Genomic DNA, 13,022 nt, shown 5'->3' on the forward strand with positions numbered 1-13,022 from the left:
AATTCTTTTTAACCCAAACACGACTATTCTACCTTTCTCAGGGCCAATACCACACCCCCCCCCCATTTACACTTTTATTCTTAGTGTGCCAGAGGGTCATTTGTCTTTTGTTCTTCTAAAATGCAACTCTGTTTCATGGCTAGCATGAGAAACTGTTAGGTGAAGTAATACATATATTAGATTGCTGCTCTTATTAATAAAGGAGAAATGTAATTCTGCTGGTTTAGGCAACAACTATCTTTACAAACTTTTCCTGAGCTCAGAATAAAGAGCAAAATATGTGTATTCATATTCTTAGGCTCCCTACCACAGTCATCTTAACCAAGTAACTCTGATTTTGGTGGGGAGAGGAAAGAAAGAGGGCTTAGATTTCAGAGCTCGGGTTAGGGTAACGAGGGCCTAAGGATGTCACATACTAAGCAACTGGACTCTGGTCTCATTCCTGAAAAGATGATCAGCCTCCAGTATGGTTTTTACTTTCATGAAATATAGGTCCTCAAACTTATTTATATACTGTCTGTAAGTCTCGATTAAAAAATATTATAGACCCTCAGAAGGGGCTGCATTTATGTTGACATTTTCTACCAAAGTTAGCATATAGAGCCCATTTTCTTTATATAATTGTTTTTCTAAAACAGTTTGCAGCAAAAGGTAGAAAGATGCCTTGAAGATGGAATTCGCCTTCCTATGTTAGATGCAAAACAGCTTCAGGATGAAAACGATAACCTGAGAGAACAAAATGAGAATGCTAGTAAGGTCAGTGCATATCTTTCATAATAACATGAACTCTATACTATGTGGTCATGTGTGTAGATATATAACTTAGAGTTATTTGATTTACATTTTTATAATATTTAATAGCTGATGGAATTTTTAGTTTGTATGTTTTTATTTGGAAAGAAAATACCCATTTAAGTAAATTTAAATAAAAGCCAAACTCGGGAAATTATATTCTTAGAAAAACAAAAGGATATCTTTTTCCTTCCTACATTATTCAAAGTCTCTTTCAAAGTTATTTTTGTAAATTGCATTAGAGAAAATCTTTATCAAGAAATAGGAAGACTTTTGCAATTTTACATATGTGGTTATTTAAAGGATACTTGGTATGAATACTTTTATTAAAAAATTACACCCTAATTTTTAAAAAAAACTTATAATTTCCTGTGATTTTATTTGCTTTCTTGAAATACCAAACTTTTAAAAAGCAATGGGGAAAAATTGATTCAGACTGATACGTTTTCTGGGTTTTAGATAATAGACTGCCAACAAGATGAGATTGACAGAATGATGTTAGAAATTCAGGTAAGAAATGTTTTGTGCTCATTTTAATTTAGCTATTTGCCAATTTACTCTTAATGGTTACACAACCTAAAAATATTAAAGCATATAAATATTTGTATGAAAAGATTAATAGCACTTGAGATGAAGTTGCAAATTCTTTAATATTTATCTTTCAGTTTTTTAGAACAGAAATACTACTCAGTAAATCAGTTCTTCAAAAAATTGTGAAGATTGTCTATTTCTTACTTGTCCTTGTTTTAATTGGATGTAGTCTATCTCTACTACTAAACACACATTTAGTTAAGGTCATCATGATCTAACTAAAGACAATGGGACTTTTTATTTTTATTATTTTTATTACTATAATAATATTTATTAGATAGGAATATATTTCAAAAACCTCTGAGGATTTTTCATTTTCTTTCCAAAACGATCTGCATGAATTAGTTTATGAGGTGTTGTCCTCATTCCTGTTTGTTCACCTGCCAGTGGGAGGTCTGATAATAGTCTATTTTTAGTTCACTGTGATGGCAAGAGCCTTCTCCTTCATAATAATTCTATATGTATTCTTCCTGTATTATCAAAACATTGACTTTGTTTAAGTATCTGTTTATGTGTTATGTAGATTTAACATATTTTACCCAGATTAAAAACATTCTTGGAAAAGATGGTGTTTTTTCCCCCGTTGTAGACAACTGCTCTAGAGGTAATATGGTTTCATTTAAACGTGAGCGCTTCATCTTCCAAGGGGCTGGGGAGGATGATAGATCTAAACTATTCAGAATCAATATTCCTTGTTATTTACCAAATTGCATTTTGCTTTCAGTTTTAACATGCTTTGTTTACAATTCTCTTTAGTCTATGCAAGGGAAACTTTCTGAAGAAAAGCTGACCACTCACAAGATGATGGAAGAGCTGGAAAAGAAAGAAAGAAACCTGCAGAGATTAACAAAAACATTGCTTGATGTGAGTAGAAGAAATTCAAATTACTTTCAAAGGATGATTCACTGTCTATTTAAGTTAAAGCAAATGCTTATTTTGTACATATTCAAAAACCATTTTTAAATTGAAGACTTGATTTTGATGTGCCAATTAATTAAATCCATTATGTTTCTTACTAAAATTATAATAAAAAGACAGACTTATATTTTTGTCTTAGAATACAATTTCACAGACATTACTCTAAGTCAAATGTTAGATAGAGATTAGGCCCCAAAACCATCGAATAAGACATAAATTGAATGTACAAAATTACCCTAGGAAATCTTTAAGGAAGATGCAGTGTTGACACTGTCATTGGAACAGATTACACTTTCTTCACTTAATTATGAGATGAACTACTTGGCTTGCATTTAAGCCAAGTTCTACAGATAATACTTAATTTGCATGTTATACAGATAATACTTAATTTTAGTTTTTAACTGTCATTGTGACATTTGCCACTTAAATACTTCAGAATGCATTTCCAAAAATTAGGGACATTTTCTTGTATAACCATATCACAATTGTCATACCCAGTAAGAATAATATGTCTTAATATTTGATAATACTCAGTCTATAATCCACTTTTTACAAATGCTTTTTATAGTGACTTGAAACTAGCATTCGGTAAAGACAGTGAGTTGCATTTCATTTTGTCTTATAATCTTAAGGCTCCCTTCTCCCACATTAATGACTTGTTGATAAAACTGTGCCTGTTTGTCTTGTAGACTTTTATTTGTCAGACTTCTAGGTTTGTCTGATTACTTCCTCGTGGTGTCATTTGTCTTGTTCTCTACCCCCTCTATTTTCTTGTGAGCTAGAAGTTAGAGCTAAAGACATCATTAGATTCAGGTCAAACATTTTTTGTAGGTGTTGTTCACATCATCAAATTATATATGTTTGGTTATTTCACTGTAAGTGACACCAGTACTCATCTCATTGGGTCAAGGGGCGACAGACCGATTTTTTCCTTTGTCATGTTAGAGCCTTGCAAACAGCAGGCATTCTGTGGGTGATGCTTAAGGCAACTGGGTGAATATGTAGTTTGCCAGCACCCTTTACTTTGTTGGTTTTAGTATCCACCAGTGATCATTATCTGAATCATTAGATGATTAAAAGAATGGTATTTTTTTCTAATTACATCATTCCTTTTACATTTACTAGCTGGCCCTCATCTATTTTTTAAAAATCTTTTCCTCATCAGCACGGGCTATTTGGTTATTCTGAAATACAGTCCCAGTTGGAATGCTAATTAAACTTACCCTCATGAGCACTTTTCAGGATGAGGAGTAGATGATGGCAATTTGGGGGATGAGGCGAGAAAGGTAACTTTCTCGAAGTGTAGTAATCTTGAGTCATACTGACACTTCCAATTCAAATTTAACAATTTACAGTCGTTCAGGGTCTTTTTTCCTTCTTTGAATTTTTAGTTGTATTTTTCTCTTACACTGAAAATTTTGGTTCTGTTTACTATAACAACATACATACTTAGTAACTGAATCACTATTGCTACTAATAATAAAACCACAGGATGAGGTGTAAGTTACTTTGTGGTTCTTTTTGTTCTTAGGATAAGTCTTGTTTTAGAAAAATACATATACAACCAAGATGCTCATTATGCGAGAGACTCCTGGAAACTAAGACTGTTTGGAGTTGTATTTCCTCTGTAGGGCAGAGGAACCATTTCCATTATGTAAATTATTTTTCTCTTTTTTCCCCCCTCACTAAATTTGGTTAATGTGCATATAATATTCCACTGTTTTGTTGATAGACTTAGGGGGGAAATGTTAACCTGTATGGCTTTTGAGTGAGTACCTGTCCTCTGTTTTAACCATGTTTTCTTCTTCCGTTGCAGAACCAAAGACACACAGAAGAGACATGCTCTGTGTTGGATCAGGGCCAGGAGGCAGACCAGCCCAGGCAGCAGTCGGTTCTTCCCAAACGACCCCTCTTTGATCTGAGTGTGATTGACCAGCTGTTCAAGGAAATGTCCTATTGTTTGTTCGACTTGAAGGCATTGTGCAGCATTCTTAACCAGCGTGCTCAGGGCAAGGAGCCGAACCTTTCATTATTACTGGGAATCAGATGTAAGTGGCCCATGACTTGTCCTTACAGTATTACTTAACTGTTAGAAACCGGCCTTCATGAATTAGGAACTTCTGGCTGCATTGTCCGTATTTGTCTTTAATCTCCTTTCCTACGTAGATTTCTAAATCTCTGAATCAATCTGTGGGTCGTGAATACATGTTTTTACTTCATTAGTAGGACTTACCTCATGCTTACAGAAGTGAGCGTGGCCATAGTTGATATGGAATGGCACCTGCCAGATGCCTGCGTGCTGAGCTGTGCAGATCCCTGAGGGAGTGATGATAGGTGTGGTTTCCTGACCACTCTTCTAAACATAGTAATTCTGTAGGCTTTCAATAGACCCAGCCATCTGTCCACTGGAAAATATTGGAGAAAAGATACTCGCTCTCCTCTGTAGCCTTTGTTCTGTGGAGGTTTTCATGGCCTACAGGTCTCTTGCTCTTGTCATGCATATCTGCTGGCTTAGTCCCTTTCGGTGTGACACCACCCATTCTGCCTCACTCTACCTTCCTCCACACAGAGTTGTGACAGCTGCCACAAGATGTCCCAGTGTCACGTCCCTTCTGTGCTGCTGTTGCAGGAACACTCATTTCTGCATGTGCTTCTCAATTTTAATATTGATGTGTTAATCTCCTTTTAATACCGAAGAAATGGACTTCAGTTAGGAGGTAGGAATGGGGTCAGGTCATTTATGCAGCAACATGTTGTATTGAGTAATTACCTAATAATATAGTAAATATGTACCTAGAGAGGGGACTAGGTTTTTTTTTCCAGTTTTATAAAGATTCCACCGTCTTGGATCGTAATAGTTATTTTGTCAAACCAAATACATAATACTCTTGATCAAAGTGTATCACTTGTTAAATGAAACATGTAACTGTGCTCAGAGATGTTAGCAGGATTTCCCTCATATTCATCAAATGCCTTCTACAGTCCAGGCATGATAATGCAGATAATTAGAACACAGCCCTGGCTCACACATTAACCAAATGCTTAGGGCATTGTGATAAGTATAACTGAGATGTGCACAGGGACAGTGGGAGCGCAAGGGAAAGCAACTAAATCTACCTGGTAAGGGCTATGAAGACTCCATGGAGTGACTGGTGTTGGCTTGCATCTTAAAGGAGGAGTTTGCTAGGTGAATATGGGGTGGCTCAGTTAGCAATGATCTCTCGGAACAAGAAGCAAAAGTTCAGTCTCAGAACTCATTTTCTCCACCATTTCAGAGATGGTCACTCTTTCACTTATTCTGTGACCTACATCTGCACACTCCTAGATAATATTTGTTAACTTCTTCAGTAATAGGACAAGAGAGCTATCTTATCTGAATAAAGGGAGGCTTAAGAACCTTGCCACAGTCACCTCTCCACGAACACTCTTTCCAGTCTTTACAGTTTAACCCCAGAGTCTTACCTCGTAGTTCAGCATTGTACAGCTAATTCTTTTGAATCCCCATCTCGTCACTCCGTGGATTATCTGTTGGCACTGTTCACCCATGCTTCTTCACCGCTCTGCCACCATGGTGTTCATGACATCACTCCCTAGGGTCTGCTGCTACCTTTATGACTGCTCAGCCTCAGACTTCTATGGAATTCTCTGCCCCTGAAATACTGGGTTCCCCCAGATACCTTGCGTTGTTGGGTTTTTGTTTCTCTTTTTAGATGCTTTCTCTGAGTAATCTTATTTATACCCTCCTATTGTGTTCTGTTATCACTGTACCTCTGACCCATACAGACACTTATCTCTTATTCTGCCTAGAATGTCCCTTCTGGGCTCCTGATTATATTGACTTGTACATTAGAACCAGCCGTTTTATAGGCATCATAGACTCAATATGTCCAAAGCAGAGCCTACTTCTCTTCCCTCTGTAACCCTGCTCTTCCTCTCAGTGAGTAGCACCACCATCCACCCATCACCCCAGCTGGACTTTATCCTCTTTCCTCCGTCATGTGTCCCATACACAATCCCTGGTCCCTATGCATGTTGAGGATAGTTGGGCTGTGTCATTTTTATCAGTCTCTTCCTGCTCCTGTCATTATTTCTGCCATGATAACTTCATTGCACTGTTGCCTTAATTCAAGCTTTCCTCTGGACCGGTCTCTCTGTCAACCATCTTGCCCCTCCCGCAGTCCATTTTTCACAGTGCTGCCAGAGTGATCTGTGGACTTCCTAACACTTACACTCCCCTAAAGCATAGATAGGTAGCTCACACCTGTCTCTTCAGCCTTATTTCTTGGCACTCTCCTCTCTCATAATTTGTGCTCTATCATATTAGAGCTGGTTACTAATTTTCTTGAACTTTTTCAAATTCTGTCTGACTCTTCGGTTTTCTGCTTCTATGCCTTTGCTTATTCTGCTTCCTTGGCCCATCCAGTGAACCTGTCCCCTCTCTAGTCAGGGCACATATGGGAGGCAACCAGTAGATGTTTCCTCACATCCATGTTTCCTCTCCTCCCCTCCCCACCCCTCTCCTCCCTTCATCTCTGGACACATGTCCTCAGATGAGGATTAAAAAAATAATAAAGTGGAAGAATAAGCCACTATATCTACAGGGTGTTCCCCCCCCCAAAAAAAAAAATAAAAGTATATACACTTTAATAGCTGATAGCTCAGTTTTGAATATGAAATGTAGTTTAATAAACACTGCCTTTATAATTATTCAAAGTGTGTGTGTACATTTTGGGGGTTACCCTACATTATTTTTGCTGACCTCAACATCTTGGATCATGGCAGGTATTCAATTAATGTTTGTTAAAATAAGTTATCTGACTCTTATGGCTCTAATAAGCTACCAAGGTCAATGAAGATATAAAGAAAGGTTTATTTTACAGTCACTGGCTCCACCTGCTTTTATGTTGAGATATGCTGACAAAGAGAGGAACTGGAGTAAATGATTAAAAGTTATCTGGCTTAGGGCCTCACCCTCAGTTATTCAGCCATTGGGTACCTAGCAATCAGCCTAATTCAATTGCTTGGGATTTTGGGATCCCAGTTCAACACACACACACACCCCATATATTTTGAACATTTGTTTTCATCCCAACAAACCCACTTTGCAGTCTATAAAAATGTGAGGTATCACCCCTCACTACACAAGTGATTTTCAGATTTTTGTCAAATGGGAAGAACTGAGTGGTCTAGGTAAGCTGTAATAGAGTTGCTAGAGGATGGTTTTTTTCTACTTTTGGAATATTGTCATCCATTAAACATGAATTTGTGTGCATTACTCTATGAATTTAATACATTTTAATTAACAGAATTTTGAAAGGACCAAGTAGATAAGATCTATTTAATAATGAATGGTGCATAATTTAAATCTGACCCCGAATGGTGTTCCGTGAACAACACTGTATTGGCAATGATAAGTTGAAAATCCTAAAATGACTTTGTTCAAAAAAATGTGAGACATTCTCCCCATATTTTATTTCCACAGCACTAAACTGTTCAGCTGAAGAGACTGAGCATGACCACAGCCCAGAAACACTCACTAAAAAGCTGTCCGATGTATGCCAGTTACGGAGGGACATTGATGAACTAAGGACTACCATATCAGACCGCTATGCTCAGGACATGGGGGACAACTGCATTACTCAGTGATCAAGTGTTGGTCCCACAGCAATAATGACCCGTTCTTAAATGCTGCTGTGTTAGTCTTCACATTTCTTTTTAGGAACCATGTTGGTCTACACCACCCTGAACGCACCTAGTCTCGTCTGATCTCTGGAGGTGCCATGTTGGAAAGTTGCAAGTAACATATGACTTGCACATAGGATCTTTTTTCTGTGGATTTCTTTTGCTGGGGAGAAAGGGGATGTAAGGCAGTCTCAAAGGGCTTATCTAATCAGGACAAGCAATCAGATTACCATTTGAAAATGTGATTAAGCATATAAGGGGAAAAAATTCTGTATTCTCAAACTACTGAGGGTAGGACCAAGCTGTGAAGAGTGCCCTTTCGATAAAGGGGGGAGGATTTCTTTTTATCCTATGTTTTTGTGTGTATACGTGTTTGTGTGTGTATGTGTGTTTATTCATAAAATAGTAAGGATTTCTAGGGTCAGAGCAAAGCTTCTGAGAAAGGCACGCACTTATATTTTTTTTCTTTCATGAAGCTTGTGTTAGACTTTGGGGATTTCAAAGGCTGGCTGAGCAAGAGTTCCCACAGCAGGCGAGTGTTCTAATAGTAGCACAGGAGGCAGACCCATTGTGTTTTGAACAGATCCGCTGTGCCAAGATGATGCGGTGTGGGGTTGAGTTGGTTGTAGTACTGTAGCTAGGTCAACTATTTTTCCAGAAGGATTGTGGATTGCCTTAAAGGTGTGAAATTTTGATGTGATCTTTTTCACTAGCATAGTAAAATTACATAGTATATATCACAAGGCAGTTTAACATAATTTGAACTAATTTTGACATGTCCCTTACTATTTATGGTTTCTACTTATATGTTATATATAAGTGTATTAATGTAAGCAAAGCCATATATAATTAATGCAGACCTTTTAAGGCCTCCCTTCATTCTTGTAAAAGATTAACAAAGTGACTCTAGAACAATAGCCTATTTATCCAAATCTCAAATGTTTACATTTTAACAGTTTTATATCTGTTTTAAAGTTGAAACTACTTTAAGAAAAAGCCAGCCTGTCCTCTTTATATTTGAATTATCACTAGCATAAAACAAAATTTAAATTAGGTGATATTTCAATTCCTTTTATTAGGTAAGGTACATTAAAAACAGGCGTTTTCATAGAATGCAGACTTGGTCAGGTTAGTTCCATTGGAGTACATGCTGTCACTAAGAAATGGAACTGTTAGGTAAGTAGACATGCAGTCAGTTAAACTTCCAAATGAGATTCTCCTTGTTTTAGTTGGTATTGTGGAAGGACTGTATATTCTCTTTCCTTCAGAGCATTCATTACATAGTTTTGAATATACTTCCTTATGACAGTCATTGTCCTTTATAAGTTGGTTTGTTTTCTTGATGCAGCTGAATCTCATTAAGTCAAAACGTAAGAGGTAGATGGAATAAGGGGTGTGAGTCAAGCAAGATAAAAGCAGATCACATGTCTGTTTTCTTGCGAGGCTTCGATCCTGGTATAAAGGCTGCTCCCAGAAGAGATTCTTCTGAAATATTTTCAGCAGTGAAAGCACGTGGTGTAAGGCCTTGAAGAAGACTGCCCAGTTCAGCATTTGGTTTACAAACAGCTCTCAATAAGTTACTTTTAGTTATATTGCAGCAGTCAATTATAATACATTGTGAGGGCATCAGACTTCCCTCTGTTCAGTGCCTGAGTCCTCCCTGCTCTTCTTACTTCTTAGGATCTGGGCACTAAGAAATCAGTGCACGGTAGTGATTCTGTATCCCTAGGCCTAGTAAGGAGGGACTGATTCACTGGTAAGAACTTGGCTTTCTCATGTGTTCATTTGCTTTCTTATGTTGGTGGGTTGAGGACATTCAGGGAGTAGTAAATTTGTGCCCACAATCTGAGGCAAAGAATTCTGCCTTGTAAAAATTAATATCTATAAAAATGACCCTTTGTAGTAAAGTAGGAAGGAGCATTTAAATGCAGCATGTATTTTGATACTCTCTTTTAATAGAATCCCCACCCCCCACCCCAACCTTCACAATTTTGGAAATTAAGGCACCCCAAAATATAGTACTAATGGGCAAATAATCACTGATTTATTTGGGTCACTAGGTTCTTACTTAAATATCTCCTAGTTTTTTAGTATATGTTTGGGGATTTTATGGTTATTATTATTGTTTTAAACAAACTTTTGGTCATTTGTTTTAATCTATTATAGATACGTTTTTGTGGCTTAGTTGGGGTAAAATATTTTATTTTTTAAAATAAGTTTTCTAAAACTTTTATAGAATTTCACCTAATTCATATATCTTAAGGTAAAAAAATTTATTTAACTTAGTAGGAAATTAACAAACTACTGCTTATGTATTTCATTTTCCAAAATATATACACTCCATTAAAAAAGGAAATTAAGATGTGATAGTTCAAGTATAACCTTGAATTACAAAATGTAATCTCTTGGAGTCTGGCGTTTGTGAAAGGACATAGGTAAGTGGATGGCCTTGGAGCATATTTTGGGAGAAAATCAAACTAGTAGTATATTAATTCATCAGTATTTAATTTTGGTTTTCATTTTTCAGAAAATTCCCCTTCCCAAGACAATCTCTTGTGTCAGTTTGAATGAGGGTACTCTTGGAAGTTATTACAGTGATATAGGTCTGAGGTGAAAAGTAACCTAATTTTAAAGTAAATCTATTTGAAAATTTCCTTAGATATGAAAACTTTTAAATTATGCTTTTGTGATTAAATGCTTGTCTTCAAAGGAAGTATCTCGTGCAGTATCAAAATTTACTATTAGTCTTCTGGGTTTTGAAGTTGAACTTATTCGGCCTCAGTCACATTAAAGCAGAGATAAAGTAACAGTGGTCTCAATAAAATACCCAAATTACCTGTGCAGATCAAAGGCACAATGGTTGTCTTTTCTCTAGTTAATTGTTAGTAAATTTGCAGTGGTCTTTCATTTTAAAAAGCCTCATTGTATTGACTAGATAATTTCATGCCTGAACTTTTCTTTTAAGAAGTGTGGCCCTGTTTTATATTTGAGATAGGATTCAATATTTAATGTTAACAATATTATATTTTAGTGAAATTTATTTTGGTTATGACAGTGATTAAACTGAATTAGATTTCTTTTAGTAGTTTGTTAGGGACAATCTCAAGGGCTAGGAAGTGTTGCTAAAATGGATATTATACATTTATGACTTATGAATAAGCTTATAAATTAATGTGATAGTTCAAGACTTATAAATATGAATCTCTTAGAGGGTATTTTTAAAGGAACTACTTTATTGGGAAAACATTTTTTCAGTATCAGTCATAGTTCATTGAATAGCAGCTGAGAACTTGGACTGTGGCTTTACATAGTGCAGTTCAGCTCAGCCATACCTGTAGTGTGGATTATTGGCATCCTCTTATACAGATTTCTATCACTGTAGATAAGTAATTACAGTAATAAGCAGTTCTCATAACCATGCTCACTTAGACTGTATCACTTGAAACTGCCAGTAGCTATAGCTCTCTGAGCCAAAGCTAATTCATTTCATTTCCATTCTTAACAATTCTTTTCAGTACTCACAAAGCAAGAAAAACTATTTATTTGGTATATAGAGTATAATTTCCAAATTCACCCCAAAATGCCATGGTGGTATATTGCATTTAATAATATTTAATCATGAAGGGGAAAGATTTTGTGTTTTTTTTTCTTATTTAGAGGAAGTATTGAGTATATTAGGAATGTATTTTCAAATCAATAAGTCATTAACACTCTTGGCAGCTGCATACAGAGAGAACCTTTCGTGCCTTTTTGCCTGCAGTAAGCATTCATTTCTATTTTACAAGAGCTATAAGAATGTTGATGACTATTGCACCTTGTTAGACTCATTAACGATTTTTTTAAAAATAAGGAGCAGTTTTTCATTACTAGGTAGATAACTTAGTAAACATGACAGGAGGTGTTGGATATATGTCTTTGGAACCCAGCCTTTTCCCCATATTGTGAGCAGGAAACTCATTTGGAATGTCATGTGTGAATGTGTGTGTACATATATGTATAAATATTATTTAAATATATAAACATAAAATTCAGCATCACGCTGGTGTGATGGCAAGAGTGGTAAGGTGCTAGGTAGTCACATGAAAAGCACAGCAGAGTGTATAATCAGTCACTATGGCTGGTGGTTTTTGTAAACTAGGTTCAGTTTTGAACCACCCAGAATACCTCATGTGTAAATACAGTGGTCATGACTTAATTGAAATACAGTCCTTGTAAAAAGAATGTGAAGCCACTGGTTGGCTTATGCCTTCTGATCTGTCATTCTTGCCTCTTTTTTTGTAAAGGGGCTGTTTTTCTGTTTGTTTTGTTTTTTTAATAGGGTTTACAGCTAGAATTTTGAATGCCAAAGTTCTATTTATTAAATTTTTAAAAAAGTTTTCAATGTTAATGGCTAAGTATTTTTCCACTGGATTATTGTTTGTTGATGTTGGAATTTGTATTTACAGAGAAATAAAATTTTTATTAAAAGACTTATCTCTTCCAAGTGTCTAATTTTAATAGAACAATGTGTTTGAAATTTCAGACTTGAACTTTCAGTGACAAGAAGATGCTGACTTGTCCTTTAGGTAAAAGCTTTCTGTAAATAAGAGAACCTGTGACTAGAAAGTGGAGACTTCTGTTCAGTTACTGAAAAGCTTTTTCTCATGGCCTTCCCATGAAGGGCACTGAGATTTTTTTTTTGACAGGTGCTGTAAATACATATCTATATCCATTTCAGCTAATAGTGTGTGTCCCCCTTTTGGATTTCAAAAATCCCTATTTATACCAAGAGAGTTTTCTTCTCCAACAGAGAAAATTTGATTTTAGTTTCCCATATTGCTAAAAGCTTGGACTAGCAAATCAAATATTTATTTCCCCTTCTAATCAAAGTTGAAACCTGACTGAAACATATGCTACGAATATGACCTTGTGAAAAGGTCATACTATGCAGGGACCTTGACCATCTCACCTTTGATGGTTTGCCAGCCTAGACTAGAGATGCCCTGTGGATGGCACCCTGGGTCCTTGTTCTAACACGTGTGGGCTGTGGCCTCAGTGTC

At 36.3% G+C, this 13,022-nt stretch overlaps 1 protein-coding gene across 2 annotated transcripts in view; it reads left to right on the forward strand.

Moving 5' to 3' along the window:
* The window catches only part of CEP85L (centrosomal protein 85 like), an 84,898-nt gene extending 72,446 nt beyond the window's left edge, over positions 1-12,452 (forward strand). For both annotated transcript variants that reach the window (XM_008138853.3, XM_054722601.1), the window contains exons 9-13: positions 639-756; positions 1,252-1,302; positions 2,140-2,247; positions 4,118-4,349; positions 7,784-12,452. In XM_008138853.3, the coding sequence (XP_008137075.2) occupies positions 639-756; positions 1,252-1,302; positions 2,140-2,247; positions 4,118-4,349; positions 7,784-7,947 (673 nt within the window). In that variant the 3' untranslated portion in view covers positions 7,948-12,452. The remainder of the gene's footprint in view (positions 1-638; positions 757-1,251; positions 1,303-2,139; positions 2,248-4,117; positions 4,350-7,783) is intronic.
* Positions 12,453-13,022: the final 570 nt, after the last annotated feature.

Source organism: Eptesicus fuscus, chromosome 10, assembly GCF_027574615.1.
Source record: "Eptesicus fuscus isolate TK198812 chromosome 10, DD_ASM_mEF_20220401, whole genome shotgun sequence".
Taxonomy (NCBI): Eukaryota; Metazoa; Chordata; class Mammalia; order Chiroptera; family Vespertilionidae; genus Eptesicus; species Eptesicus fuscus.